Source organism: Pseudopipra pipra, chromosome 5 (assembly GCF_036250125.1).
Source record: "Pseudopipra pipra isolate bDixPip1 chromosome 5, bDixPip1.hap1, whole genome shotgun sequence".
Lineage (NCBI taxonomy): Eukaryota > Metazoa > Chordata > Aves > Passeriformes > Pipridae > Pseudopipra > Pseudopipra pipra.
The window spans coordinates 11,313,614-11,339,541 of NC_087553.1; the positions used below are offsets into that span (position 1 = coordinate 11,313,614).

Consider the following 25,928-nt stretch of genomic DNA (forward strand, 5'->3'; position numbering starts at 1 on the left):
CAGATAGGATAATTATGTTGAATTTAAGTTTCCTGTAAAGTATATAAAGAAAACATTTTCATGCATTTATCCTCTAGTGTAAGGCTGATGCATCCATCTCTCATGCAGGCTAAGCCCCCTTCCACAGCATGGGCATATATGGGGAAATAAGTGACGAAGATCCTGCTACAACTACGGAAAGAACTTTTAACAGAATTCTCTTAATTACCTTATCTTACACTTCCTACCAAAAATGTATTTTGGACAGAGACCTAAAAATTAGTAATGTAAAATTCTATAGATCCTTTATGTAAGGGAGAATACTGATTTGGCTTAGTCGTAGGTATCAGTCAGGATGTAAGGGAGTTAAGTCAAACACATGTTACAAATTTTAATTGCTGTAACCAAACTATGGGAAAAAAAAAAAAAGGTTATCATTAAGTTCCCTGACAGAGAAAGACACACCTGAATTATAGACAGGTCATCTTCATAATACAAACTTCATAATCCTATCTCACATGAGTGTGTTGCCAGGATTCACTAGTTAGCATTTATGTTTGAGCACTGTGAGCAGGAATAGTTAAGTTCTTTTATTTTCAAAGGGTGTGCTCTGCATTTGCACAGATCCCTGTGGGATGACACGTCTCAATCATTATTTGGTTTCTTTTCTCTCCTTTTTTTGGCTTGGTAGCTGTTTGAAGGAATGAAGGCTTACCGAGGAGTGGATGGCAAAATCCGCCTGTTCCGGCCAACTCTCAACATGGACAGGATGGCACGGTCAGCAAGGAGGACAACTCTGCCAGTACGTAGCCAAGGCATCTTGCTCTCCATAAGTCAGAGCATATTTCCATTTTCAGAGTGCAAACCTCTGAAACTTTTAAGTAGTGTACTATTTATCAAACGCTCTATCTCTTCCGTAGTCCAGTTAAACTTTGTTAACAGATCTTATTCAGTGAAAGAAACTGTTTGACAGGCTTTTTAAAAAAAATCAGAACAATGTTTTGCTTTCTTTGTTGTTTCCCTACTGTTTCAGATGTACAGTCTGTTTCTGAGGAATGGTGCAGGTATTTGCATGCAGACAGCTGATTAATCTGTTATGGTGTTAATGGTTTCCTTTTCTTCTTTCCAGTCCAGTTAAGTCATTGAGGCTTTGACTGCCTTCGTTTTCGGTCGTGCCAGCAACTTAATACTGCTTTTAGGAGTTGTATCTTGGCCAGTGAATTTCCTCCTAGGCTTATTAGCTGTAAGATCTTGGGAACTTTGTAACAAACTGGGAGACTTGCTGGCCCCCTGGGGCTGTAACCCAAAGCACTCTTCGGCAGAAGAGGTGGTGCCCTAGCTTGCTGCACGCCAAAGTGAAGGTGTTGGCTGCACGGGGACTTCTGTCCATGAGCTTTGGAGGCAAGAAGGGTCAATGGCTCCTTTTTAGTATCCTAGGATGATACTTTGGACCAGAGAAGGGCATGCAGGGTACTGTACAAAAAGGCAAAATGGCCAAGACCATGGTATCTTTAATTCTGTAAAGAATGAACTAAAGCAAGATGATGTATGTAGGTCCTATGAGCCTCTATGGGCTGTCACTGTTACATTAATTGATGAAGTCTTCCTTGCAGCATCTGGATCTGTAAAGACCATGGAATGTTCCAGCTATATTTCTCCATTTGCTTTTCTCCCTTTGCTTTTCCTTCCCAGTCTTTTGACCAGAATGAGCTGTTAAAGTGCATCCTGAAGCTCGTGGAAGTGGAAAAGGAGTGGGTCCCATACTCAACCGCTGCCAGCCTGTACATCCGTCCTACCTTAATTGGAACCGAGGTGCGAAACGCTTTCTTCCCCCTCTTAACCTTTGTGTTTTTAGGAATGAGAGAAAAGCCTCCATCCATAAAGGGAAACGTGCAGCAGTCAGTAGATGACAGGATTACAGTTCGGGGGCGGATTGGTTTTGTGCTTTTACTTTTGAGTTCCTCACCTGTAGCGCTACTGCACAAATTTAATGTTGACCACACTGCCACTTAGTGGGCACATCGGTTCAGAGCACAGAAAGTAAACTTGGATTAACTACTCAGAGTGGGAACAGAAAAATTTACTTTAACTTAGGGTTTGCACTGAAAGGATAGTTATTTGTGGCATGCTAATGCATGCCTTTAAAATCCTAATAGTCTGAAGAAAGCATGAGGGAACAGAAATTTGCTGTGTGCATTTTGTGATTTAAACCCATACTTCCATCCTGACCATAGTGAGGTGATTTCAGAAGATTCTACCTAGTAAATTAAGATGGCTCTTCTGAGAGACACTTCTAACAAAACTGAGAACAAATTCTCATGTTAATTTGTTATTGAACCCACACAAACACGGCCTTATAAGAGCTCCTTTGCTATAAGGTATTACTGCGTACTCTCTGAGTTTCACATGGGTGTGAGTCAAGCCTATTGTGTTGATAAAGGGAATTAGAAACAGAGAGTTTCTTTTAATGAAAATTTTGAGGGTGTTTGTTTGGGGGTTTTTTAGCAGTAGCAAGAGAGAAACTTATCATGGTAGAGCGTAGGACAAGGCAGCTGAAGAAGGTAGGGTTCCAAACTAGGCAAGTTACTCTTTAGCAATATCCACGACTGTAAGTAGTTACCATACATCACCATTGCACATTTCAGGTGTGTTCTAGGATTCCATTAATTTAATACTTGTGAACTAGTTGCAGATTTTCAGATGGAAGAACCTCCACGTAGTGACTGTAAAGTAGTGATATTAAACATTGATTTTTTTTTCCCCCCTTTTTTTGGAAATTCTTTTGCTGTTGAGTTTTGTTTCAGGTTAGCCAACACATCTGGCCTTTCCACTATGTCATATGTTGTTTCCAGATTTCATGTCCTACTAAGCTTTTATGAGTCAACACAATTAGAAACCAGGCAGCACAATCTTTGTAAAAGTCAGGAAAAGTATTGAGATCACGTAAAAGTCAGGAAAAGTATCAAGATCTCAGTTAATCTTGTTAGAAATCTTTCTGAAGGCATAAGCTAGACAGAAATCAAAACAACCCTTTCAGGACCTGGGGAAGGCTTATTTGAATTTTACAGTCATTCCAGTATTACACTATTATTTTCCCTTCCACCTCCCAGTTTAGTTTTTTGTGCTTTGTTTAGCTTTGGTCCTGAACATTTAAGTTTAGTAACTTTTTCTCAGTGGAAACCAAGGATGAGCTTGTTGTTTTTACAAGACTGGTTTCTGTGAGTGGAGAGAAAATAGTAACCTATTCAGTTGTACAGAAGATCCCAAGAGTCATGGGCAACCAGCTCTATGTAGCCCTGCTTGAGCAGGAGGGTTGGACAAAATTACCTCCAGAGGTGCCTTCCAACATAATAATTTTGTGATTCTATTGTCAATCCCAAGCTTTACAGAATCACAAAGGTAAGCAGTCTCCTATCAGAGGCTTCAGACTTTATCCAGTACCAAACTTCATCTCCACCTTCAAGTATTGATGGTGATGACTTGCAGGATGGGAAGCCCCCCAGAGAGGAGGGGGAAAAAAATCTGATACATTCCAGGTTATTTCCTGTGCTGTTGTGTGAACTGTTTCCAGCAGGCAAATAATTTTAGTTGTCACACAGTCATTCACAATGCCAGCACTCAACTCTACCAAAGCCAGTTCTAAGTGGCACTGGCTAATTCTCCTCACTAATGCAGCTGACTGTTTTCTCCACTGTTGTTATTGCTAGCAGTGGTTCTTGCCACTCCTTCCCCTAGAAGGCTTTGAAGGCTTCTGCTATGATTAATTCATGTAATTATATAGTACCTTGTTAAGCTAAATTCTGAATTCTCAAAAGGTTGGAACTCTTTGAGAAGATTAGAGTAATATATAGGTAAATGGAATGCTTTAAGTGAATGGTGACAGTCTATAAAATTAGGGTTGTTATGTTGCTTGGAAGGGGGGAAGTTACATAAATATTTTCTCTTCATTGCAGCACTTTGCATTGTCCTGATAAAAGCTCTCATGCTGCAGTTCCACTGAAGGCAGTGTTTCAAAAGCACCTGATGTTTGAAGTATGCCAGTGACTTTTGATTTGTTTACATTCCTTATTTTCAGCCTTCCCTTGGAGTGAAGAAGCCGACTAAAGCCCTCCTGTATGTCATACTGAGCCCTGTAGGCCCTTACTTTGCAAGTGGAAGCTTCAATCCAATATCCTTATGGGCGGATCCAAAATACGTAAGAGCCTGGAAAGGAGGAACAGGGGACTGCAAAGTGGGAGGGTAAGAAAACATTGTTCTCCATTTCTCTACATAGCTCACAAAGCAGATTTGGGTTTTAGTGAAGTACCTAATCCAGCAGACGTAGAGACATTAAATGCAGTAGTTAAACAAACAGTGTGCTACAACAAAGATTTCGAAATCATACTTCGCAAATATTATTTATACAATGCAGTTGCATGGTTTTGTTTGAATATTACTGCCAAGTTGATTTTTTTGCAGCACCTCAAGCTAGGGAACTGGAGCTGGAAGGTGTCCATGTAATGCTTTCGCTCTTCCCCTTGGTGCAGTTGACACTGAAGACATCAGTTTTGTGAAGCATCCTCCAGTACGGCATCCTGCTGCCAGCTGGGCAGGGAGCAGCACTGGCTGCTGACCTCCTTCCTTGGCAGGCTGTCCCAACAAGCCATCTGCAGTTAGCAGAGGAAGTTTGGGGGTTTAAGGGAAAGAAGAGCCAATTATCTGCATTGACTTTAGCCTGGCAGTTTTCTGCTGAACTAGGCCTAAGCACAGGTATCGTTCAGTCGGATTTGCTGTGCAGGCAGCATTTTAGGAAAACATTTGCTCCTCAAGGATATGGAGTTCATCAAGGCCCATTTGGAGCTCCTGAAGATACTTGTTCTGTGAATGTCTTTTACTAGAAAAGAAATAACTTGCCTCTGTTGATATTTGTGCAGCAAGAGATTCATCTGACACATATTACTCATCTGTTAATATGAGATATATGACATGAGGTAGATGATTTTTTTCTTGGTTTTTTTTTCAAGCCATGAACTGGAGAGTAATTGTTATTCTCTCTCCAGGATGCCAACTGCTAAATAAAGATAAATGCTTTCCTATGGTGTTTAATTGCAGTAATTAGAATGTCCAGGATATGGAACAAGAGGTATTTTTAAGACAATTTGGATGGATATCTTTGAGCTGTTGATGCTGTTCAGCTCTTCAAAGTTTTGGGTTGTAGATACAAATGATTTAGTAAAATATTTTCCAAAGAAAATGTCCCAGGGACAAGCAGTGACTGTGCAGAGCACTTGCTCATAAGGTAGATGTGCACAAAATCTTGCTTAAAAATAAAAAGATACCCAACCAGATAGTCATAACTGTTTGCTCTTTCTTTTTGTTTCTGAAGGAATTATGGTTCTGCTATTTATGCCCAGCAAGAAGCCCTGGAGTTTGGCTGCCAGCAGGTTTTGTGGCTCTATGGAGAAGATCACCAAATAACCGAAGTTGGAACAATGAATCTGTTTCTCTACTGGATCAATGAAGATGGAGGTACAGTAACATAAAGCATGAAAACTTTAACAGAGTAGGAAGTTTAATCCACAAAATGATTATTAGAATGCAGATCATAAACTGTTAAATTAAAATGATTTAACAAAAGAAGTTATTATTGTCTTCTGAAAACTAATAGGTGACTGTTAAATATATCACTGTGAAAGAGGAGATTCTGGAGCAGGTGTGAATGCTGCCTGCTGATAACATACTCAGCTGCTGGGCCAGTCCATGTGCTCAGAAGGGCAGAGTCTACCCAGACAGAAGGTCACACATCAGGTTTAGTCTCAGCTGTAGCAGCTCGATCTCTGAGGAGGTGTTGGCTTAGAAGCAGCACAGAGGTGCTAAAGACAACTTGTGACTGTGCATCTCTTCAAATTCTGTGGCTTTGAGCATGAGTGGCTCCCATCGTTACTTTCTGGCAAGTCAGATGTTCCCAAAGCATAGCCAGAAGTATTTCAGCATCCAATTCATGAAGAAATGCTCTTTCTTCAAAGAATTTTGTGATGACAGAGAGAAGCATGTCAGTAAGTGTTCCAGATCACTAATGCTCAAATGATGCTTTCAAGACATACCACCATTCTTGAAGCTATTTTTACCCCTTTGTACCCATGGTCACCTCTGAGCAATGTAGATGCTGATTAGAAAACTAGTTAATGAGCTGCCAACTATTTAAAACATCTCAAAAACACCCATTGTGTATGCATATATTCAGATCTTGAAAGGTGATAGCTGCACCTGATAACTGGTTTGGAAGACTACATGACTCTTCAAAGGACTGAGCCAATGTACAGGCAAGTGAAAAAAAAGGATACCTCCTGACTTCCATGGATGCTGGCCCTCCATGAATATGAAGTGTTATTGAGTTTTTGCACGATGCAGCAGATGCAGGGTTCAAACTCAGATTTCATTGTAGTGCCACGAGTACCCTTGAAAATTGCTGTTTTTCTGACAGTGCTCAGCTGCAGAGTACAGAGGCAACATTCTGTGGGGACAGCAGTGTAATTCAGATAGTGTAGGATAATAGGGATTCAGCTACCTGACTCCCAGCTCTGTTTTCATTGTTTGTCCTGCAAAATCTTTACCACTTTTTTTAAAAGGAGGATGATACTCCCTCAGTGTGGAATGAGTCCATGAAGTTTTGTGAATGAAACAGTAAATACTGGAAATTTTCTTGTCATTATAGCAGCACTAGATTTGTCAGTGTAGCTAGATGCCCAAATTTATGCCTTGTGCAACTTTGCTGGAGAGACATGAAAATAGATTTTGGCTTGTTCTGCCCAGGGAAAGGACACTGAAGCGGGGACATAATTAGAATTCAATGTTCTCATTGTGCTTAAACCAGGAGTATGCTGGAATTATCCAGCTGCAGCACCGTGCTGTTCCAAAGATCTGCCAATCACTGTGTTACCAGTGCACTAGTGAATGGTACTATTGTGAGGTGGCCGTAGCAAACAACTTGTAATTCATGCCACCCAAGCAGGCTGTGTGCTGGCAAACCTGCCCTCTCACGGGACACGGCAGTATCCTCACTGGAGCACTTCGCTGTCCCCCGGTGTGTTGGGTAATGCTTAATGTAGGGGATCTTGGGCTGAGAATTGCTCCTGCTGCCAATGTGTGTCATCACATGCCTTACCTACGGCTTTGCACCGGGGTTTAGAAAGCGCTTGTGGTTGTGTTCTGTCGCTTCACGAAGGACACTTACTTAGGCTGTGGTTTGGTTTTGTTATGCAAATGCTGCAGCTGAGAGAGAGATCAAACTGAGACAGGCAGAAATTGCAGACCATCATGGAGAGGAAAATGCCTTTCTTTGTTCTGAGGTCACTGCTGAGTAGCTGGAACTGCTCTCCTTGGTTTATAACCAGTCAGAGACCCATCCAGGTAAAGCCTAGACCGGAGGACATCCATGCTTCCCATGGGAGTAGGCTTTTCTTGCAAGCCTTTGCTGTATATTTTCAGTTACAGCATTGTGACTAAACATGACCTGTTATCCTGGGTGGCAGGAGGAGCCTGAAAAAATGTTTTATTTGCAATATCAAGGAGGGAGTAGGGGGGGAACCACTCAGTTTTTGGTAAAATAACGTGACATGCTCTATGCAGTTCTTGTATTCCCCCTGCTGCTCTGGCAGAGGCTTAGAATATGACCATACCTGGATATCTGCTGTTGCATAAATACAGGAGTGTGACATTTCATTCATCAAATCCTATTTGCAGTTTATGTTCACTCAGTGAAAAATCTGTTTGCCCTACAGTCCCTTCCACCTCCCTCTTCAGAGCACGTAACTATCCCAAGAAACTGTTGACACTGCAACTCATTTCCTGCAACAATGTCCGTTCTTCTGCCTAAAATATAGGCTTGGCTTTATGGAAAACCTCAAAATTCAAGTGTATGTCCAACATGAAGATGGCTAGCTATGAAATCTGTGTGCACTTTTGAAAAATTCAGTTTCTTCAGGTGATTTGGAACCATTTGGGCTCCACTTTTAGCTCTAATGTTAAGACATTGTTAATAGCATTCAGACATTACTTAATATTTTAGTGCTGCTATTAAAATGGTGATTAATAGTACCCACTTCAAAATTTCATAAATTAAAAAATAGATATGTGAAAAGATTCTCTGAAAGAGGTAAAATTTGAGGTAAGTTTGCTTAGTGTTCTGTAGTTGGAAGGTTATTTGTGCTGCAGAAGTATCTTGTACAGGTAGATAAAAGAAAATAAAGATTGTATCTTCTGCTCTAGCAGAAAGCCATAGCAATAGCATGGAGGGAAGAGCAGCAAATTAATGAGATGACAGACAAAGGAAAGGAGGAGAAAGTAATTGAGGAAAGCAAACTGACAGAGACACAAAGACAGAGAGTGACTGCATGAGGGAAGAGTAGAAGAAAAGCCTGATGGGAAATAAGAAGAAAGAAAGGTCCAGAACAAACTGGGAGAGGAAGTCAGATGTTAATAATAGTGAAAAAAGGGTTTCCTGGGCTCTTCTTGACCCTGGAGTTCACTTGGAATTTGTTATCATTTTGGTAAAATATATTTAGGTGAATTTTTCAGCATAGCTGTTGTGTGACTAGTACTGAAGGCATCTCATGTTTGCAGTCTTGTCTGCTATATGTTCATAAATACAGGTGTGTAAAAAAAATCGAAGGTGTATAATATGCAAGACCTCATTTAAAAAATCCCTTTAAAACACTCTGACGGAATTCCATTGTTATAGCAAGCCTATACTGTGCCTGGTTTAATGGGGCACTGGGCTGATGGTGCTACTGCTGCAACAATGTGACAATAACAGGAGAAGAGAAACCCTGACATTTTTCTTCAAATGCCTTCCCCCCCCTTTCTGTGACTACACATTTTAAGGCTCCCAGTCCGTCAAAATAACTCAGAAGGCAAATGGAGTCTGTGAGCTCCCAGCCTGGTTTCTGGGAGATGGACAAACTGATGTCATATGGAGCCTGGTTTGGCATCAATTCACAGAGAGGATGAGCTTTTGGCATGCCATGTTGGATAATGTTATCATCTCTGCCGGGTACCAGGGGAGCAGATGTTCCCCGGGTGGCCCCAGGCTGATAGTTATCATATGTACACTCGACAAAATTCTACAGAGCAGGCTGTTTGAAACATTTTGAGACTTCCATGTCCTGTCTGCTCAGTGCTGTTTGGTGGCTGGTTTGGCCTGGCACCCTTTTCAGACTAGCTCAAATCAATTAATATGTGTTATTGAGCTTAAACAGGTCCTGGACAAGATCTGTGGCAACAACACCAAATAGAGAAGAGTAGTGACAACATTTGGTATCAAAGTCCACAGTATTTGAAGTTTTGTATTAAAGAAAGGAGTGCATTTGTACGTGACTGTGTCACAAATGCAGGACATCAGGTTTTCCATGTTCAGAATCAAGTGAACTCTGTGGCTCATGGAAAGTTTTAAAGTCCTCTTCTTTTGAGAGTTGTGCCAGAATTAGGGCCAGACATGCATCATAATTAGGAGTGATGCTGTACAGACTTTAAAGAAAGGAAAGCTGCTATTCTTGACTGTATGAGAAAGAAGAGATCACTGCTGTGCTTAGGAATCTGGACAGGTTAGGGAATGGCACTATGGGTTAGTCAAAACAGAGCAGAACATATAGCCTGTCCTAGGGCAGCTTTTCTATACATTTTGGCATGGCAGTCCACATCTATTATTTATGTGTGTATGGATCCTCATAAAAGGATCAGGGAAGCATAGACAAGAAAAATTTCCAGTCCAAATGAATAAATCCAGGGCTGGCAGCATTAAAAAGTAATGGCTATTTCCTGACAAAATGGAAAGTTGAGTAGCGGATTCAATGACCAGTTCCATTTAATTAACCTCCATTTCCCCTATCCCACCCCAGCCCCAATGCCCCCTCTTGCACAGTGGGGAGAGCCCATGCTGTAGTCAGTCTGGAGCTGTGTGTGCTCTGGCTGGCAGGCAGTGTTTGTACATGGAATTATCTACCTGAGTGCTGAAAACAGAATATGGAGCAGCTGAGCTCCACCTGCTCCCACAATCCAAGGACGAACACCGTGTTTCTCTCTTCTACTCAGCTGCAACTTTTCACAGGACTTTTACAAATATTTTAAAGACAGCTTCTCCTTTGAGAGGGGTTCAAAAAGGCCTGGATTCATTGATCTTCTTGTGGTCCAGGGAGATGGGGACATAATAAAATCATGAATATACATATCTTTTCCTTTTATGTGACCTAGGTAAAAAATAAGCAAAAAACTTAAAGGTTTGTGGATTTTATGAGAAGGGTAGTTTCCTTATAAGATCAAGAAAGAAAGTGAATTATCACTGGGGAAAGAAAATGGTTAGAAAAAAATATGAAGAGTATTACTGAAAGACTGTGGATGTCTTGATTTCTCAGTGCAAACTTGAGACTGTTCTAAAAGTCTCATTCTGAAAAAGAGTGAATGATCAGTGTTCTCTGATAATAGAAACCAGCAAATATTTTAAATGTTTATATTCCTTTCAAATGTTGAAATGTTCAAATGTTAAACTCTGTTTACAATGAAAGAGAGAGTTCAAAATGAAAAAGAGTAACTCTGATTTGCTGCGAAGATCAGATGGAAGAACAAAGTCTACCTACAAACTTGTGTTGTAGCTCAAGTATTTACCAAGTGTGGATTACCATTTATCTGCCATTTCACTACTTACGTTAGATGAATATTTATCTAATGTTCTTTTTCAAAAGGAAACAAGAAGCACAATCTAAAAAAACAAACTAGTTGAAGAACTTGTTGTTGGAATTTTCTTAAGACTGCTCTAATTTGTAAAGAGAGAATTAGGAGGGGAAAAATGATGTCTAACCTACTGCAAAAGATCATTAAGGAAGTCTCTCAAAGAGGGTTGGCAAGGTTTCCAGTGCTTTATTGATTCAGTAGGTGGATTTCAAAATTTTTGGTAAATGTTTCATGTTGCTGCCATGAAGTAGGTATACTGAATCCCATATTCCTATATTAAATAAAGCAGTTCAGGGAAAGTCATAATCTGCCCTGGGATTATTAGGTGTGGCTTTCCCTCTGCTTCTCTCTTCAGAATTTGAAGACTGAACCATTAGATGGTTTCCAATAGTTATGCAGTGAACCCATAATGCACTAAGGAATAAAACCTGCTACTAGGCATTAGCCATGTAGCTAATTCATGTTTTTTCCCCACACACTGAAGTGTATTGTTTATTTGAACGGATTTTCTGTAACTTGTCTTCTTACTGAACTCTGATATAAACTGCATCTTACTGGGTACCACAGAATTATGGAATATGCTGAATTTAAAGGGACCCACATGTTTGGTGTAGTATCAGTAAACATGTTACTTTGGTTGTTTTTTAAACTAGTGTTTCTATTTCTTCTGTGTTCAACAGAAAATGAACTGGCAACCCCACCTTTAGATGGCATCATCCTTCCAGGAGTGACAAGGCAAAGCATTTTGGATCTGGCACGCAGTTGGGTGAGTGTTTTGGCCTTGGTAGTAATAGTTTCAAATACCATGTTATAATGTCAACAGAAACAAACATTTCTGGTGCTCAGTACCTTAAAGTTCAACTGACCTGGTTAAATCATGGAATCATAGAATAGTCTGGGTTCGTAGAATCATAGAATGACCTGAGTTGAAAGGGACCTTAAAAGATCATCTTGTTCCACCCTCCTGCCGTGGGCAGGGACACCTTCCACTGGACCAGGTTGCTCAGAGCCCCATCCAACCTGGCCTTGGAAAGGACATTTAAAGGCATCTATTCCAACCTCCCCACAATGAGTGGGGACATCTTCAAGTAGATCAAATGGCTCAGAGTCATATCCAACCTGTCTGAAAATCTACTTCCAAGCTCCCTCTGGATGGCATCCCTTCCCTCCGGCGTGACAACTGCGCCACAAAGCCTGGTGTTGCTGTCAAACTTGCTGAGGGTGCACTCAGTCCCTTAACCTAAATGGGAACTAAGGGCATGCAAATTCATGGAATACCAACAGCATCAGGATACCCACACCTGTCACACAGAACAATACCAATCCTGTTAAAGTAGCTGCGTGTAGCATTTAACATGAAAATTCTCATTAAATCCACCGGTACCAGCAACTTAAAGCAAGGAAACAAAGAATTACCATGCATGACCACAGCTATACTTCAGTCATCAGCACACTATTTCTCCACTTAGTTCTCATGCTTCCAGCCTTGTTTCCACTAACTAGCATGCAGCCTAGCTAGCCACAGCCTTGAAGTCATCTGTCTGCTTCCAGTTCCTGTTCTGTACTGCAGCCATCCAAGAACTTATTTGGACACTTGGGACTACCTCATATCTTGAAATGCAGCAGTCTGTTCACTCTGCCTCTACAGTATTCAAAGGTTTTACTGTGTCTTGGGTAAAAATAAGGGTTCATCAAGCCCAGTATCCTGTCTCCTGGTTTTGGCCAGGCTTATGTTTGGGGTGGAACAGCAGGAATAACACAGGCATGTGTGATACTTTCTCCCCGGTATTAACTTAACTTCCAACCACATGTATCTAAAAGACTTCCAGAAATAGAGTTCACAGTTATACCACTTAAACCTAACTTGCACTGAGGAGTGCTGAGCATGTATTTCATGGTGCATGTGTGCCCCTGATGAGCTGCCCTGAATTTTTATGTATCTTTACTTGTATTGGTACTCCCCAAGTGCAGACATGCATGCACACTTGTCAGTCCCACCTGCCTTACAAGACAGACTGACATTTCTAGTTGATAGGACTTTTTTTGTGAGATGCCAGGTTCTCACCTTAGTCCACTCAAATAATCTACTCTCACAAAGGCTGTTCTCTTCTTCCTGACATCCACTGCCTAACCTATTTGAAACTCTGCTTACATGGTGTCCCTGCCTCTATCTCTCCAAATACTGTCCTGTCCAGAGCTAATCATATTTTCTGCCATCATAAGCATCTCTGTTTCATGTTAAAAAGCTTGCATATAAAAGAAGGGCTAAGCTTTAGTTTGGTCTGATAGGACAGTAATGTCCCTACAAATCCACGAAATAAAAATTTCAAATTTTGATGTTTATTTTTTTTTCTTTTAAACGCATCCCCTCGATCAGTTGCAACGCATTCTTCAACACTTGTAGGAGGTAAAACACTTCCAGTGTTAAGACTGTTCAATGTGAATTGCTTTACTCATGCCTGCAGTACAGTTAATTTTTGTATGTGACAACTGTGTGCAGGCTACAGTGTGAAATTTCATAAGGATTAAAAAACTATATCACATCTAGTTGGCCTTGCAGGTGGAATTAACAGAATGTATTTTGCTTAGGAATCAGTGATTCTGAGAGTGGATGCAAAGGCTCTCTTGATATAATTGAGTAATTTTTGTACAAACTGAAGCGTGTTAGAGACCATGAGTAGTCAGATCCTGTGTCACATAACAAATGACAAATTATTGGATGTTACTCCCTAGTGTGATACAGATATTCTGTACTAAAACAGAGGGAAGTGTCACTTAATCATCAGCATTGTGTCTGGGAAACCATTGGCTTAGTTGAATGTTCTTTTCATTAAAGTCTCTCTTGTGTGATTCTGGGAGGTTTGAAAAGTTCACAAGATCAGAGCCCAGACCTGACTATTGCCATTAGCCCAGACCTGACTATTGCCATTAGCCATTGCCACTAGGCTAATGGTTCTATTAAAGATGTTTCAACATGGAAAACAAAAATGCAGACGTTTTTAAGCTTTTTACAATTTTTATGGTGGATTCTTCTTGTGCAGGGAGAATTCAAAGTGTCTGAGCGATACATCACCATGAGTGATCTGACAGCTGCCTTGGAAGAAGACAGAGTAAAGGAGATGTTTGGTGCTGGAACAGCTTGCATTGTATGTCCTATCTCTAAAATTTTATATAAGGGCAAGGTAAGAAAATGTCTATTTTTTTTCTTCCTTTCTTCTTTCTTCAGAATATTATTATAATTAATTGCAGCTGAAGCAAAAAACAAGGGAGATGGAAAAGAAGTGCTGCCTGTAAAGATGAACAGTGTTTTTCAAGTGAGTTACTGGTGTGTTGTAAGAAGGGAACTTTCCCTCTTGTCTTCTAGAAATTTTGTAATAGTTAAAAACATAAAATTTCAATTCCATGGAAAATGAAAAAAAACCAAAAAACACAAACAATTCCCACACCCAAGGTTGTTTGCAAATACAGAAAAATACATTCTCCCATGTTTCTTTCATTTAACATTTTTTTTCAAAGCTAAGGCACCTGGAAAAGGTGAGTAGAGGAAAGACTTTGACAGGAAACCTAATTTCTGGGCCACTGCTGTGTTTCCTTCTCAAGCTTATCTCTTCTTCACCCCTCATCGCAGCTCTGATGGAAGAGCTGTTTCAGGAGGGTGCAATAGCTGCTTCCACCTACTATGGACATATGGGAGATTTCTCCTGCACAGGTGGAACTCCACAGCCATTCAGGCTGTTCAGCTGATTTGATGCTCTTTAGCCAGCACAAAGTTAGTTCAGAAGGTTGGGGCTTTGAAGTTGAATATAGGGATGTGCTTTGTTCCATTAAATGTGGTAAGTAGAGTAATTGGCTGTTAGGTGATACTTCTTGAATTAATAAACTAGAATAAATGTATTGATACTATCTGATGCTAAGAGAATATGAGAGACATCAAGGTGCCAAGTGATAAGTTCTGTGAGTGTAAGTGTTGTATTTCTACACGATATATTTTGAAATGAAATACTGCATATAATGTTACTACTCTTGCCTACACAATACTCCCTCTGTTTTGGATAGATCTTTTGGAAGGCTTAGATTAGCCTCTATTTAAAAACAGCATAACAGTTCTACTAATCTAACTTTTCACTGCTTCAGCATGCCCTCCTGTAAAAAAGAACCCATTTCAACAACCTTTGACTACTTGTAAAGAGGGCTAGACAGCATGATAAATATTTATTAAAATTGTTGGCAACCATAAGGCACTCATATGTATGGTTATTACTTCATATTACTCTCTTTTTCTCTCCCCCCTCTCCTGCTCCTTTATTCCATGTCAGCATTTGCACATTCCAACTATGGAGAATGGGCCTGAGTTAACAACTCGTTTCCTGAATAAGCTGAGTGATATCCAGGTAAAGTGTTTCCTCTTCTATAACCAGATAAAATAATAAAAGCTGAACATTTGAAAGCATTGGAAAATAATCTTTTGGGTAATGGTGCTATAGAAAGCATTATATAATAACATAGATTGTTTTGTTTGGTGTGATTATTCTATCAATATTGTCCTCTTTTCCTTGAGAAAATATAATAGGGATGAAGTGTAATAGAGTTTTTCCCTGTTTCTCTTGGAAGCTGGATAGGAGTTGCAAGATATTACTGTTATCAGTGAAATCTAGTACTATTGTTATAGGTTCCTTTTTCAGGGGAAAAAATAGAATTATGAAGCATTTTAACCATGATCACAAATGAGTACAGTCTAATCAGTAAAGGGATGGGTGAAGCAGCAAACAGTCACAGGATGCAGCCAACTGATCACTGTTTCTCTTTCTCAGCATCTTTCCAATCACACAGTCACTTCTTGTTCTTAAAACAGTTCCTTTCTCTGTGATTTGCTAAATATCACAGTCTATTTGGAATCTGTGCTTTATTTCCATGTCTGGGCACAGGAGCCAGTACCATTTCAGGTAAAGTCAGTGATCAACATGAGATGGCCCTTCTTATTTTAGTTGCCTGTTTTCTCTCCCTTATTTAGTGTAGTTTACAGTGCTCTTGAAGACCACCTACTTGTAAAAGTAGGTCTTGACAAGTTACAAGCCCCTTTATTTAAGATCCAATAGCAGTTGCTTGGCAGTACTGTCAGGATTTCTTTAAATTAAGTCTTATGGTTTCCATTCCACATTCTTAGCTTTTGGCTCAAGGTGCTAGATTTGCCACTAAAATTTTTAACTTCTTACCAGTAATTCTGTGATATGTGTCATTCTCCCTTGCTCAATAGGTAGTGACTGGCTTAAGACAAATTTATCCAGCCTCCTCCCTGAGGTTTCCTCCATGCCCTCCCTGATCACACGATCACAGAATGGATCAGGCTGGAAGGGACCACAGTGGGTCATCTGGTCCAACCTCCCTGCCCAAGCAGGGCCATCCTAGAGGACATTGTACAGATTTGCATCCACACAGTTCTTGTATTTCTCCAGTGAAGGAGACTCCACAACTTTTCTGGAGAACCTATTCCGGTGCACTGTCACCTCCGCAATAAAGAAGTTCTTCCTCATATTTGGGTGGAATTTGCTGTGCATCAGTTTCTGCCCATTGCCTCTTGTCTCATCACTCTGGTTTTCCATCACCAACCAAGGCTCAGGAGGAGGCTGAAAAACTGTAGACTGTTACTAAACATTATTTTTCTTTGACCTTTACAACTGTGCATATGGACCCTTTTGCTTTCAACTGTGTACATACCCTGTGTTCATTAGTTACATGCCAAGAGTAAATTCATTACTCCTGGACTATTATGCATATATTTACTTCTGAGTTCTTGTCCCAAGCCTTCCTTGGGCTCATATCCAGACGGACCCCAGGATGTCATACAGAAAACAGTGCTGCAACAGACAAAATGCAATATCTAATATTCTTAAAATGTCAGGGGGGTTCTCAGGATCTTTGAACAAGATCTTTTATATTTTCTACCAAGAGGACTAAAATAAAAGATCTCTTTGCAGTATCACTGGACTATTGTCATATCATTTGGACAGTTTGAGGTTGTTCTTCCAAAGAATTTTCAAGTTCTGAAGAATAAATATCAATGGAAATTACATTCAAACATGGCTTTGGTCTCTGTGCTGTTGCCTGAACTAGGGCAACGTATCCATTTCATGTTGAACAACAGACATTTGTAAAAAAGTAAAAATTCTCAGCACCACCACTGGCCTGCATGTGAACCTCTGACCAGGAGATGCAGGGCTCTGTATCCAGTATTATTATACCAATTCCCTTGAGAACAATGCATGCTTTTTTAACATTTTCATACTCTCTTCATTATTGTGTTTCCAAGTCTGTTTTCATGCTGCTTATTGTTCTTTCACAAGTCTGCTGTGTTCAACAGGATTTCTTTGGGTGTGAACAGCTGTTCAGTGGAACTAGAGCTGGAGTGACAAATTAGAAACTCATGGGCAGAACTGATTCCATTTCTCATGCCAGTTGAGAGAGACAGTGGTAGAACTGCAATACACATTTCCCTTCCCATCACTGAGTAGATATCGTGATCACTAAAGGTTGATAAAGACTTCAGATTAAATCAATTACATTGTAAAAAATAATGGTGTGTTTATGAATGAATTAGTCATAGTAGACTGTCTTCTATAACTGCTTGAGTTAGAAGATTTAGGGATGAGATCGTTTTCTCTGGGAATACACTCACTGAAATACCACTTGGATGTTTCTGTGGGTTTTCATCCATGCTTTGAGAATAAACAAGCTCTTGTTATACCCTTTAAAACATAGATTAAGATGCAACTTGAAAGGGTTGGACAGAAAGTAAGATATGCTCATTATGCTACATGATAGAAAATACATTTAAACACTGCAATCAAGACAGCAGTGAACAGATATTTAGTCAACCCCCTGTCTTTTTCAAAGTTGCACAATCTAAGTGGATAGGCCACTGGAAAACAACCAAGAAAGGAGAATGAATGTGTTAAGTTTTACAAAGTAAGACTTGGGTGTGATGGGTAGTGTAAGAGGGATGGGATTGACAAGCCTGAAGTCGAAAAGTCTTTGACAGAATTAGAAAAGGATGCTAAACCTGCTTTAATTTCCAGAATGAAAACATCTTGACTGTGACACATATGAAGGTCATTTCTGCCTGGTGATCCTGTTGGTTTGTGTATGGAAAGATGACTTGTTTTATTTTGGATTACAATTCTCTCTAATTGTACTCTCTGATATTTGTAATGGTTTTACTTCACATTCAGTCAGAATGTTATAATAAAAAGCCACCTTGAAAATAAAAAGAAATTTAAAAAAAGTGTTTATTGGAGCTTGAGCAGGGGCTCACTTAGGAGAGAATTAGTGAGCAGACCTCAGGGAATAACTGGATTAAACTGATGGAAGTGAAGCAGGACTGTTCTGTATCATCTCTAGTGAGTATCAGTATTGCCCCTTCCTAGTCAACCTGCTGGAATATGGTTAAAGCTTCAAGCTACTTTTAGGCTGTGGTCAAATCAAAGACAGAAGTAAAGACATAAGAAATAGTATAAACTACTGTCAGAGCAGTGGAAATGAATCTTTCTGAGGCCAGACCTAAGAATGTATCATAACTGTACACTGTTTCTTTTAACTTCTATTCTTAAACTCCATTTTTGCTTTGTTTCAGTATGGAAGAGAAGACAGCGACTGGACGGTGCTGGTGTCATGAAGGTGGACGAGTTCAGACCCTCCAGATAGAACAGACACAAACAATGACAACTTCTGTAGCTGCCAGTGCGTAGCGTAGTTTAAGTATCAATTTGCTCCCCAGGATGATTGTTTCCACAATCCGGCAAATGTGAACACAATCATTTTGATTTCTACTGTAATCTCCTTGGTAGAAGCCTGTCTTCTTGGTAGAGGTGCTAAATGTTAGCAATAGAACTTTCCTAATGGTTTCCTTAGTGCCTCCTTATGTACAGTCTGAAAACTTGTAAAATGCTCTTCAACTGCTCTTCAGTTTGGTTTGTTTAGCTGCCATCACCAGCAGAACACGTCGTGTGACACGAGGACGTCGCCTGTTTGCTGCCTGCAGGGTTCTGTTGGCATTATCCTGCCTTTTGCTCTGTGTTTGGGAAACAAATACGTTTAGCCATACGCTCTTTCCTTTCATACTTTCATTGTATGGGAGATTCCTGAGTTTGCATAGCCCTCTAGATCCCCTCATGCATACTCTGTGGAATAACTCTGTCCTTTGGGCCAAAACTCTCTAACTCGGTCTTAGCCTGCAATATGGTCCCTGCTGGGCTATTGCCTTTCCCTCTGTGGGGATATGCAGTGGCTGCTCGGGCAGTGCATACCTCTCTAATAGTTGAATACATTCCTCCAGACACGATTTGAAGGGCATGGTCAGGCCCTGCTGAGGCAAAAGTTCCCCTTTGTTAGGCCTAGTACGGAGCTGGGAATTGTGGGCACAGTGTTGCCTTCCAGCCGAATGTCTAGAAAATAAGATTAGACAACTGTGGCTGTGAAAATTCAACCACTCTTCACAGCAACCCGGACTTTGGATTAAGGAATTTCTTTCATCATCCAATCACATAATTTAGACCAGCAAAATGTTTTTCTTGTCCCCTTCACCCCTCACTGTGAAATGTATCCAGTCTTCATTGACATATGTGTACTAGAAGGGCCTTCCTATTAAGGAACGAGCAATTTTGTCAACAAGCTAATGTCTAGCACAAGAAGGAAAGAGCTTTTATTCAAAACCCTGGTGTCATTCTGTTTAAGCACATAATTCCCCATTTAACGCTGCTCTCTCACATGCAGTCTTGATACTTTGGAAGCAATACAGAGCATGTAGCCCCTAGTTAGGGAAATAACTTCTGCAAATGTTCACTAACAATCATTCTGTAATATTTATTAGCTTTCTCCTTTTGCACACAGCTTTGTTGAACAGCTTTAAGATCTCTCTTGCCAAAAAGGATCACTATGTTCTGTATCAATGTTCCAAAGTGCTACTTTCAGTGTAAAACTGGTGGAACTTCATTGACACTTTATTGGAGTCCTATAAGAAGCAAAAGTGAAATGTTTCTTGTCCTAGTTTGCAGTAGAGATGCACCAGTATTAAGGGAAACATTTAGCACTTTATTTTTTTAAGACCCAACAGTATCTCTCCCATGATTTGTAAGTCCGTTGTAGTTACTGGTATTTGTTAACATAGTTTAAAAAGGCAAAATATAATTTATAATAGACCATCCATGCCTTATGCAACTGTTAAAGAATAGCCTTATGGCTTTCCTGTTCATTTTTGGTCTGGTTTTAAAGACAACCCTTCCTTAGCCATTTCTTTCTTTTGCTCCCTCAAATCATGACTTTTCCTACCTTTCACTGCGGTCCGATCTGATCTCTTAATGAAGAACAGTTGAAGGTTCTCTCTGACACTGTAATCATTGTTAAAATTTGTTGAATAGGTTTTTCTTTAGACAACAACTGCAAGCACAAAATGGTGTTTCACTTACAGTAGCAATAGTGATGTGTGACTGTATTTCTGACCATTTGAATCTGTACCGTGTGCTGGTCTTCGTTCAGTATCTTACTGTGTACTACAAGCTGCTGGTAGTCTTTCCTTTTTTTTTAATTACATGGCTGGAAAAATTACATGGGGAATGTGTCAAGATGCAACATGGGGTAGGAAGATTTATCTGATGAGACCAGTATCGTAACTGAAGAGTGCCTTTAACTAGAGCGTGGCATGGAGCTCTCTACAAGAATATGTAATGAGAAACCACATGTGGCTTCCTTTTAACTGAACTATCTAATCTGTCCCTTATGTTCATCTTAGATTTAGCAGCAAAAGGAAAAGTGAAAATATCTATCTTCAGTGGCTGTACAATACTTTAACATCTCAAGATGAAGTTAGGGTTGGCAGATACTGTATATCAAAAATCCCCATGAAGGCCTCAGTGTACCAGCAGTAATCTATTCAGTAGGCAGAATGAATAAGGACCAGATAGAAGAATTATTTTACTGCAGTGTAAACCTGAAAGTTGTATAAACCTCTTCTTAAACTCTTTGCAAATAATTTAATGTGAAGAAGCCAGGCGGTTTCATCTGGTGTGGTTTGCACTCTTTCCTGCACTGACCAGGGAGACACCTTTCCAAAATTATGAGAATTGAAACTGGAATGACCCATAGAAATGCATGGTCTTTTCTTGCAGGGAAGAAAAAAACATGTAGTGTGTGTATGTTAACTGTTGTCTTGAAGATCTTGGTTAATTGCTTTACTCTGGCTGTGTCAACTCAAAGTTGTGCTTGTTTCCAAATGGCATCCAGGGGAATAGGTTCTAGATTTTAAAATGTAAAAACCTAAATAAGGGAGCTGACAGCTCAGTATAGTACAGGAAATTCTTCTGGTGTTGCATGCCGTCCTACTCTGAATTCTGCCACTGCTTTTTTATCCCATTAACCAAAGGAAAGAAATAATATGTGTAAGTAATAGAGAGTATTTGGTATTGCATTCTCCCTGGTTTTGCTTGTAAAATTTAGGAGGGAACTGTGGTATTCCCTGGGCTAATAATAGATTGTAAAAGAACATCTGCACATCTTTTCTCCATGTGCCCTATTTGTTTAATTGCAACAGATTTACATAGAAAGAGTATGGTACATCATAACCAGGCAATTATCCATTCTTCATCACTTAGTTATGGTTCTGGTAATTGATCATTTAAGACATAAGATAGTCTAACATTAGGAGAATTTGAGACTGTTCAAAAAAAAGATCAACAAATTAATATTGTTGTGTGATATTTGCATAATTGGCTGCAATTATTTAATGTTTAATTGGGTTGATCAAATGAGATTCAGCCTTTCACATGCTTATGTTTTACAAACACTGGTACTTTAAAAGGATAATAATGAATTCTAATTTTCATATGTTCTTTCTTCTTCCCTTCATTCTTTTGATTATTATTTTCAGTATTGAGCATGTCCTTAATTTTCAGTTTGGTGAGCATGATTCATGCATAAGAAAGAAGTCTGTCAAATAAGAGAATTTTCAGGAAACTGGCATTTCATACGAGCTGTTCTGGTGCCAAGAGTTATGGCTTCAGCAACCCTCATTACCTAACCAGATTCTTAACTGCAATGAGGGCAAATTCACTGAGAATTTACAGTGACAGACCCAGGTGGGAATGTTAATAAAGGTTCCTATACTAGATAATCTGTTCAGTCCATAGCAGTTCAAAGCAAACATGGTTTTTCCGGAATATAGAAGGGAAGTCTGGTAAGACAAAAGCAAGGCAGTGAGATGTCTCTGCTCAGCCATTGTTTACACCTGTTCAACCATCTCAAGCCAAAAAGCAGTTGTCCTCCACTCCTCCTCTTTCTGCATAAACTCTTCTTTGGGTTTGCCAGATTCAACGTAGAGATACCATACACTCTGTACACTTATTTTATACTTATTTATCCTCAGGCGTGAAGACTGTTAATTTGGAAAAATGTGATTTTTGAAATTAATTTGGAATGCAAGTTATTTGAAATGTCTGTCTAATACATGGTATTCCAAGGAGTTAGACAGAAAAACAGCTGGGACTGATTTCACAGCTGCCTAATTAGAGGAGGAACCCTCTTGAATTCAATGGCCTCTCCAGAACAATCTGTATCATCTCAACAGATTTCGTAGTGTGAACTGTCTGTTGATAGTGCCTTGCTATGGAGTAGAAGAAAAGAGGTGGTAGCACAGCCTGCCAGACATTGCCTGTGCATGGGATCCACCCCGTGGGTGGTGAGTTTTCATGTTCTCATGTCAGGCTCGTATCCTGAGAGGTGGGCGGGTGTAAATGATGGCTGAGCATGTCCCAGGGTGGGCTCTTCCTTGCTGTCTTTCTCTCCCTTCCACGTGGATTTGCAGCCCCTTTTCCCCAGTCTTCTGTCATCATGCCACTGAGTCTTATACCTAAAAGTGACCATCTGCATTCTTTTTCTTTTAGCAATCATGGCAGTTAAAAAAAAAAAAAAAGAAAAAAAAAAGGCATTTTGTTCGTATTCCAGGTGTTGAGGGATCAGAATTGTGCTTTACCACCCATGTAATGCCTGAATAGACTGCTACTGACTTTGTGACCCTGGACAAGTTATCTAACCTCTTTGTAAGTGTAGAGTAGTAGTACTACCAGTGATTTTGCTTTTAACTCTAATCCAAACTTTTGCATAAAAAGTTATTTTATTACAGATCAAATAAACTTTCCAGACAAAGCTTTTTAAGCAATGAGAGAGATGCCACATAGAGACCAGTATTTCAAGGATTACTTTAGATTAGAACCATTCTGATCATGGAGGAGAAAAATGTTATCTGAAATAGAAACACATTGCTGCATGAACACATAAATTAGTAACAGGTGTAGTTACAAAGTAGCATACAGAAAGATCCTGACAAGAGAATTCACCTCAAACAGGGCTATCCTATTTAAAAATGATGCTTGAAGGAAGGTTTATACCCCTCAGTGTAAAGTCATTGGCATGAGACTGTTTTAGAGGTGCACTTAGTCAAGTAGCACTGACAGAGACCTCTTTGTCAGTCTTGACAACAGAATTTCTGAACAGCAATTTGGAAGTGTGGAAGAACTCTGTTTTACTGTATTTTGTCACTATCCTCAAGATTTGGAAAAAAAATTCACAGGTCCTAAATCATTTAAGCTAAGCAACTTCTTAATAGGTATTTTTAGCCATAAGAGCAGAAGAGAATACTGGCATTGCATTGGTGAAAAATACTTTTGTAGCAGTCCTCCTGTCCAGGCCTTGCTTTGAGCATGATGCTTTGTAGGAATTCCAAGATATTTTCCCTGACTGTGCAAAATCTGAGTGCCATCTACAGCACACTTGGCAAATATGTCCCCAGCTCCATAAACAAAACTAGCTTGGTCGTTGCCTTGAGGTAGAACAGTCAGGTTACATCAGGATTTAGCAGCTGAGGAACAATACTGAACTAGAACAGCCAAGCCTTAGATTTGGAATAAAGTTTTGGAATTACTAACTCAGATAAAATTCTCATTAATCACGCCAGCAAGGTTAACCACACCCCAATATACTAAAAATAATCTTATTATGTTCACTAGTAATAACAGCATGGCCATATTCTCATCCCTCTTTCTGAACATGAATTTATACTGTTTGCTTATCTTGAAAGTTAATTTATTGTGTCTGATTTTTACCACAATCCTGAATTTTCATGCCATGGTTTAAAAAAAGACTCTTAAATTTCATGTTCATAGAAAGATCTTAAGGAGGATTTAAGACCTTGATGTAGAATTTTTAAGTCTTTAAAATGCCTGCTGGGTAATGTTAAGGTAGAAACAGAGAAGACAACTTTGTGGAAGCATTTAACTCCAGTGTTCCAAGTGGTTTTCCAACACTGGTCATTTTTGGTTTTTACCAAAGAGGTATGCAGGGAACAATAGGTAAAATAAGTGTATTGCTTGTTTTTCTAAGCAAGAGTTGGGAAAGTTTCTTAAGAGCCGGTTCTCTTAATAACACTGACTCTTTATAGTTTTTGATTCTGTCAGGCTTAGAGCAGTCATTTCAGGGTGAGATGCAGGAGCTCAGAAGCTATCTCAGGAGGTACTGTCGGGCAGAAACAGAATTTCTTTCATTTTATGATCAAAGTGATCAAGAGATGAACATGGAATCTTTGAAATTTTGCACCTTTTTACAAAAACTTTGCTTTTCATTTTAGAAGTCTTATACAGTGTTGCTGAACTATTATCTTACACTATCATATCTCAGTACCTTATAGGAAGAAAGCAAACATTCTTGTTCTTTATGTAATCACCTTCTTTCTGTATGCCAAATTCCCTCTTCACTATGATTTGGTTGTCACTAGAATCGTGACCACTTCAGGTGAAATAACAGGTTTTTTTCTCTACTGCACCCTACCAGTGCACTCCTCTGGGGCTTTAGTGAATAGTTAGTGCTTGCAGGAAATGCCAGAGCAAAAGGTAAAGTGAAAAGTCTTCTGTTTCCAGAACAGGTGTGCCAGGAGTGAGAGGAAAAATAGTCAGTGAATGCAGGAGGCCAGAAGAACATCTTTACCATTCTTGTTCAGTCCAGGAGACCACCCAGGTATACCAAAAATCTAGCAGGATAGTAGATGCTCTTACTCAGTTGCTTAAATACCTACATCTGTGCCTACATTTTCATAACTTGGGCCCTCGTATCTCAACCGAAACCTGCAACACACTTTTATATGTAATAAAACAGTAAAATATTAGGTCAAAACAAACACGTAATGCTCCGGATCATCTAACAGGTCAGTGGCCTATTCTCTTCCCATAATTTGTATTAATTTTCTAAATAATTGTTGACTAGAACTGCAAGTAGGAGACAAATGCATCGTTAACACTATTTCATAGTCGAGGACCTTGACAAAGAGCAGATCTATTCCCTCTGTCTCCAGGGAGAGGGCTTGGCCACTAAGAAGAGAGTGACAGAATGAAAACAGTTCTTTGCCATAATGGAGACCAGTAAGAGTTTTTTTCTGAAGCTATTTACAAACAATTTCTGTCGAGGCAGAAATTTGGAAAGACAGATGTCCTGATCTACTTGACCTTTGAGGCATTTAGAAGGGTGCAGTAGTAGTTATCTGAAACTGTAGCATATAAGCAGTGGGAAATTAGCAACTTAGAGAGGGAGAAGTAAACACCTCTGAAGGGTCTCTGTGTTCTCCAATGTTAAAAGTTAACTGGGTATTTTACAAGGATCTGAAGCATATAAAAGCAGTAAAGGACAGATGTGTGAAAAAATACTGGATAAACTAAAGGAAACTCTACCTCATTCTTCTCTAAAGGTTTTGTAGAAGCACAATTAAGCGCTCCTAATGGCATTGTTACGTACCGACCATCTGGCATGAGAGAAGCACTATATTTGTATGTCTATAAATCCTGTAATAACTGTATTTTGCTGGCAGTAGAATCAGTCTATACTATTTGCAGTTTTCCTCATCAAATCTGTAATTATGCAATGTTTCTGTCTCCAATAAAGGAATATAATGGGCACCTGTTTGTGACATGTTATGAAATCATCACTGTTGACAACAGCTAAGCATTATTATCCCATAGATGGGACCATCTATGAAACACATGCTTGAAGGCTGGATTAAAAGAAAAAAAGAGTTTCTGAATGAAGTGGGGCATGTAAGAACAGCAAAGCAAGACTCAAGTGGCAGACATGCACCTACCCTGCCAAGCCCGGAGGCTGAGCCAGTTGTCTCACTCACAGTAAAATGCTGGACAGATTAACCAGCAAAACCACCTACC

The 25,928-nt window shown here is 39.7% G+C and overlaps 1 protein-coding gene across 2 annotated transcripts in view; it reads left to right on the forward strand.

The window, feature by feature from the left end:
- Positions 1-25,667, forward strand: part of BCAT1 (branched chain amino acid transaminase 1) — a 61,034-nt gene extending 35,367 nt beyond the window's left edge. For both annotated transcript variants that reach the window (XM_064654440.1, XM_064654441.1), the window contains 8 exons: positions 671-781; positions 1,672-1,791; positions 4,055-4,218; positions 5,345-5,487; positions 11,364-11,449; positions 13,725-13,865; positions 15,000-15,074; positions 18,311-25,667. In XM_064654440.1, the coding sequence (XP_064510510.1) occupies positions 671-781; positions 1,672-1,791; positions 4,055-4,218; positions 5,345-5,487; positions 11,364-11,449; positions 13,725-13,865; positions 15,000-15,074; positions 18,311-18,352 (882 nt within the window). In that variant the 3' untranslated portion in view covers positions 18,353-25,667. The remainder of the gene's footprint in view (positions 1-670; positions 782-1,671; positions 1,792-4,054; positions 4,219-5,344; positions 5,488-11,363; positions 11,450-13,724; positions 13,866-14,999; positions 15,075-18,310) is intronic.
- Positions 25,668-25,928: the final 261 nt, after the last annotated feature.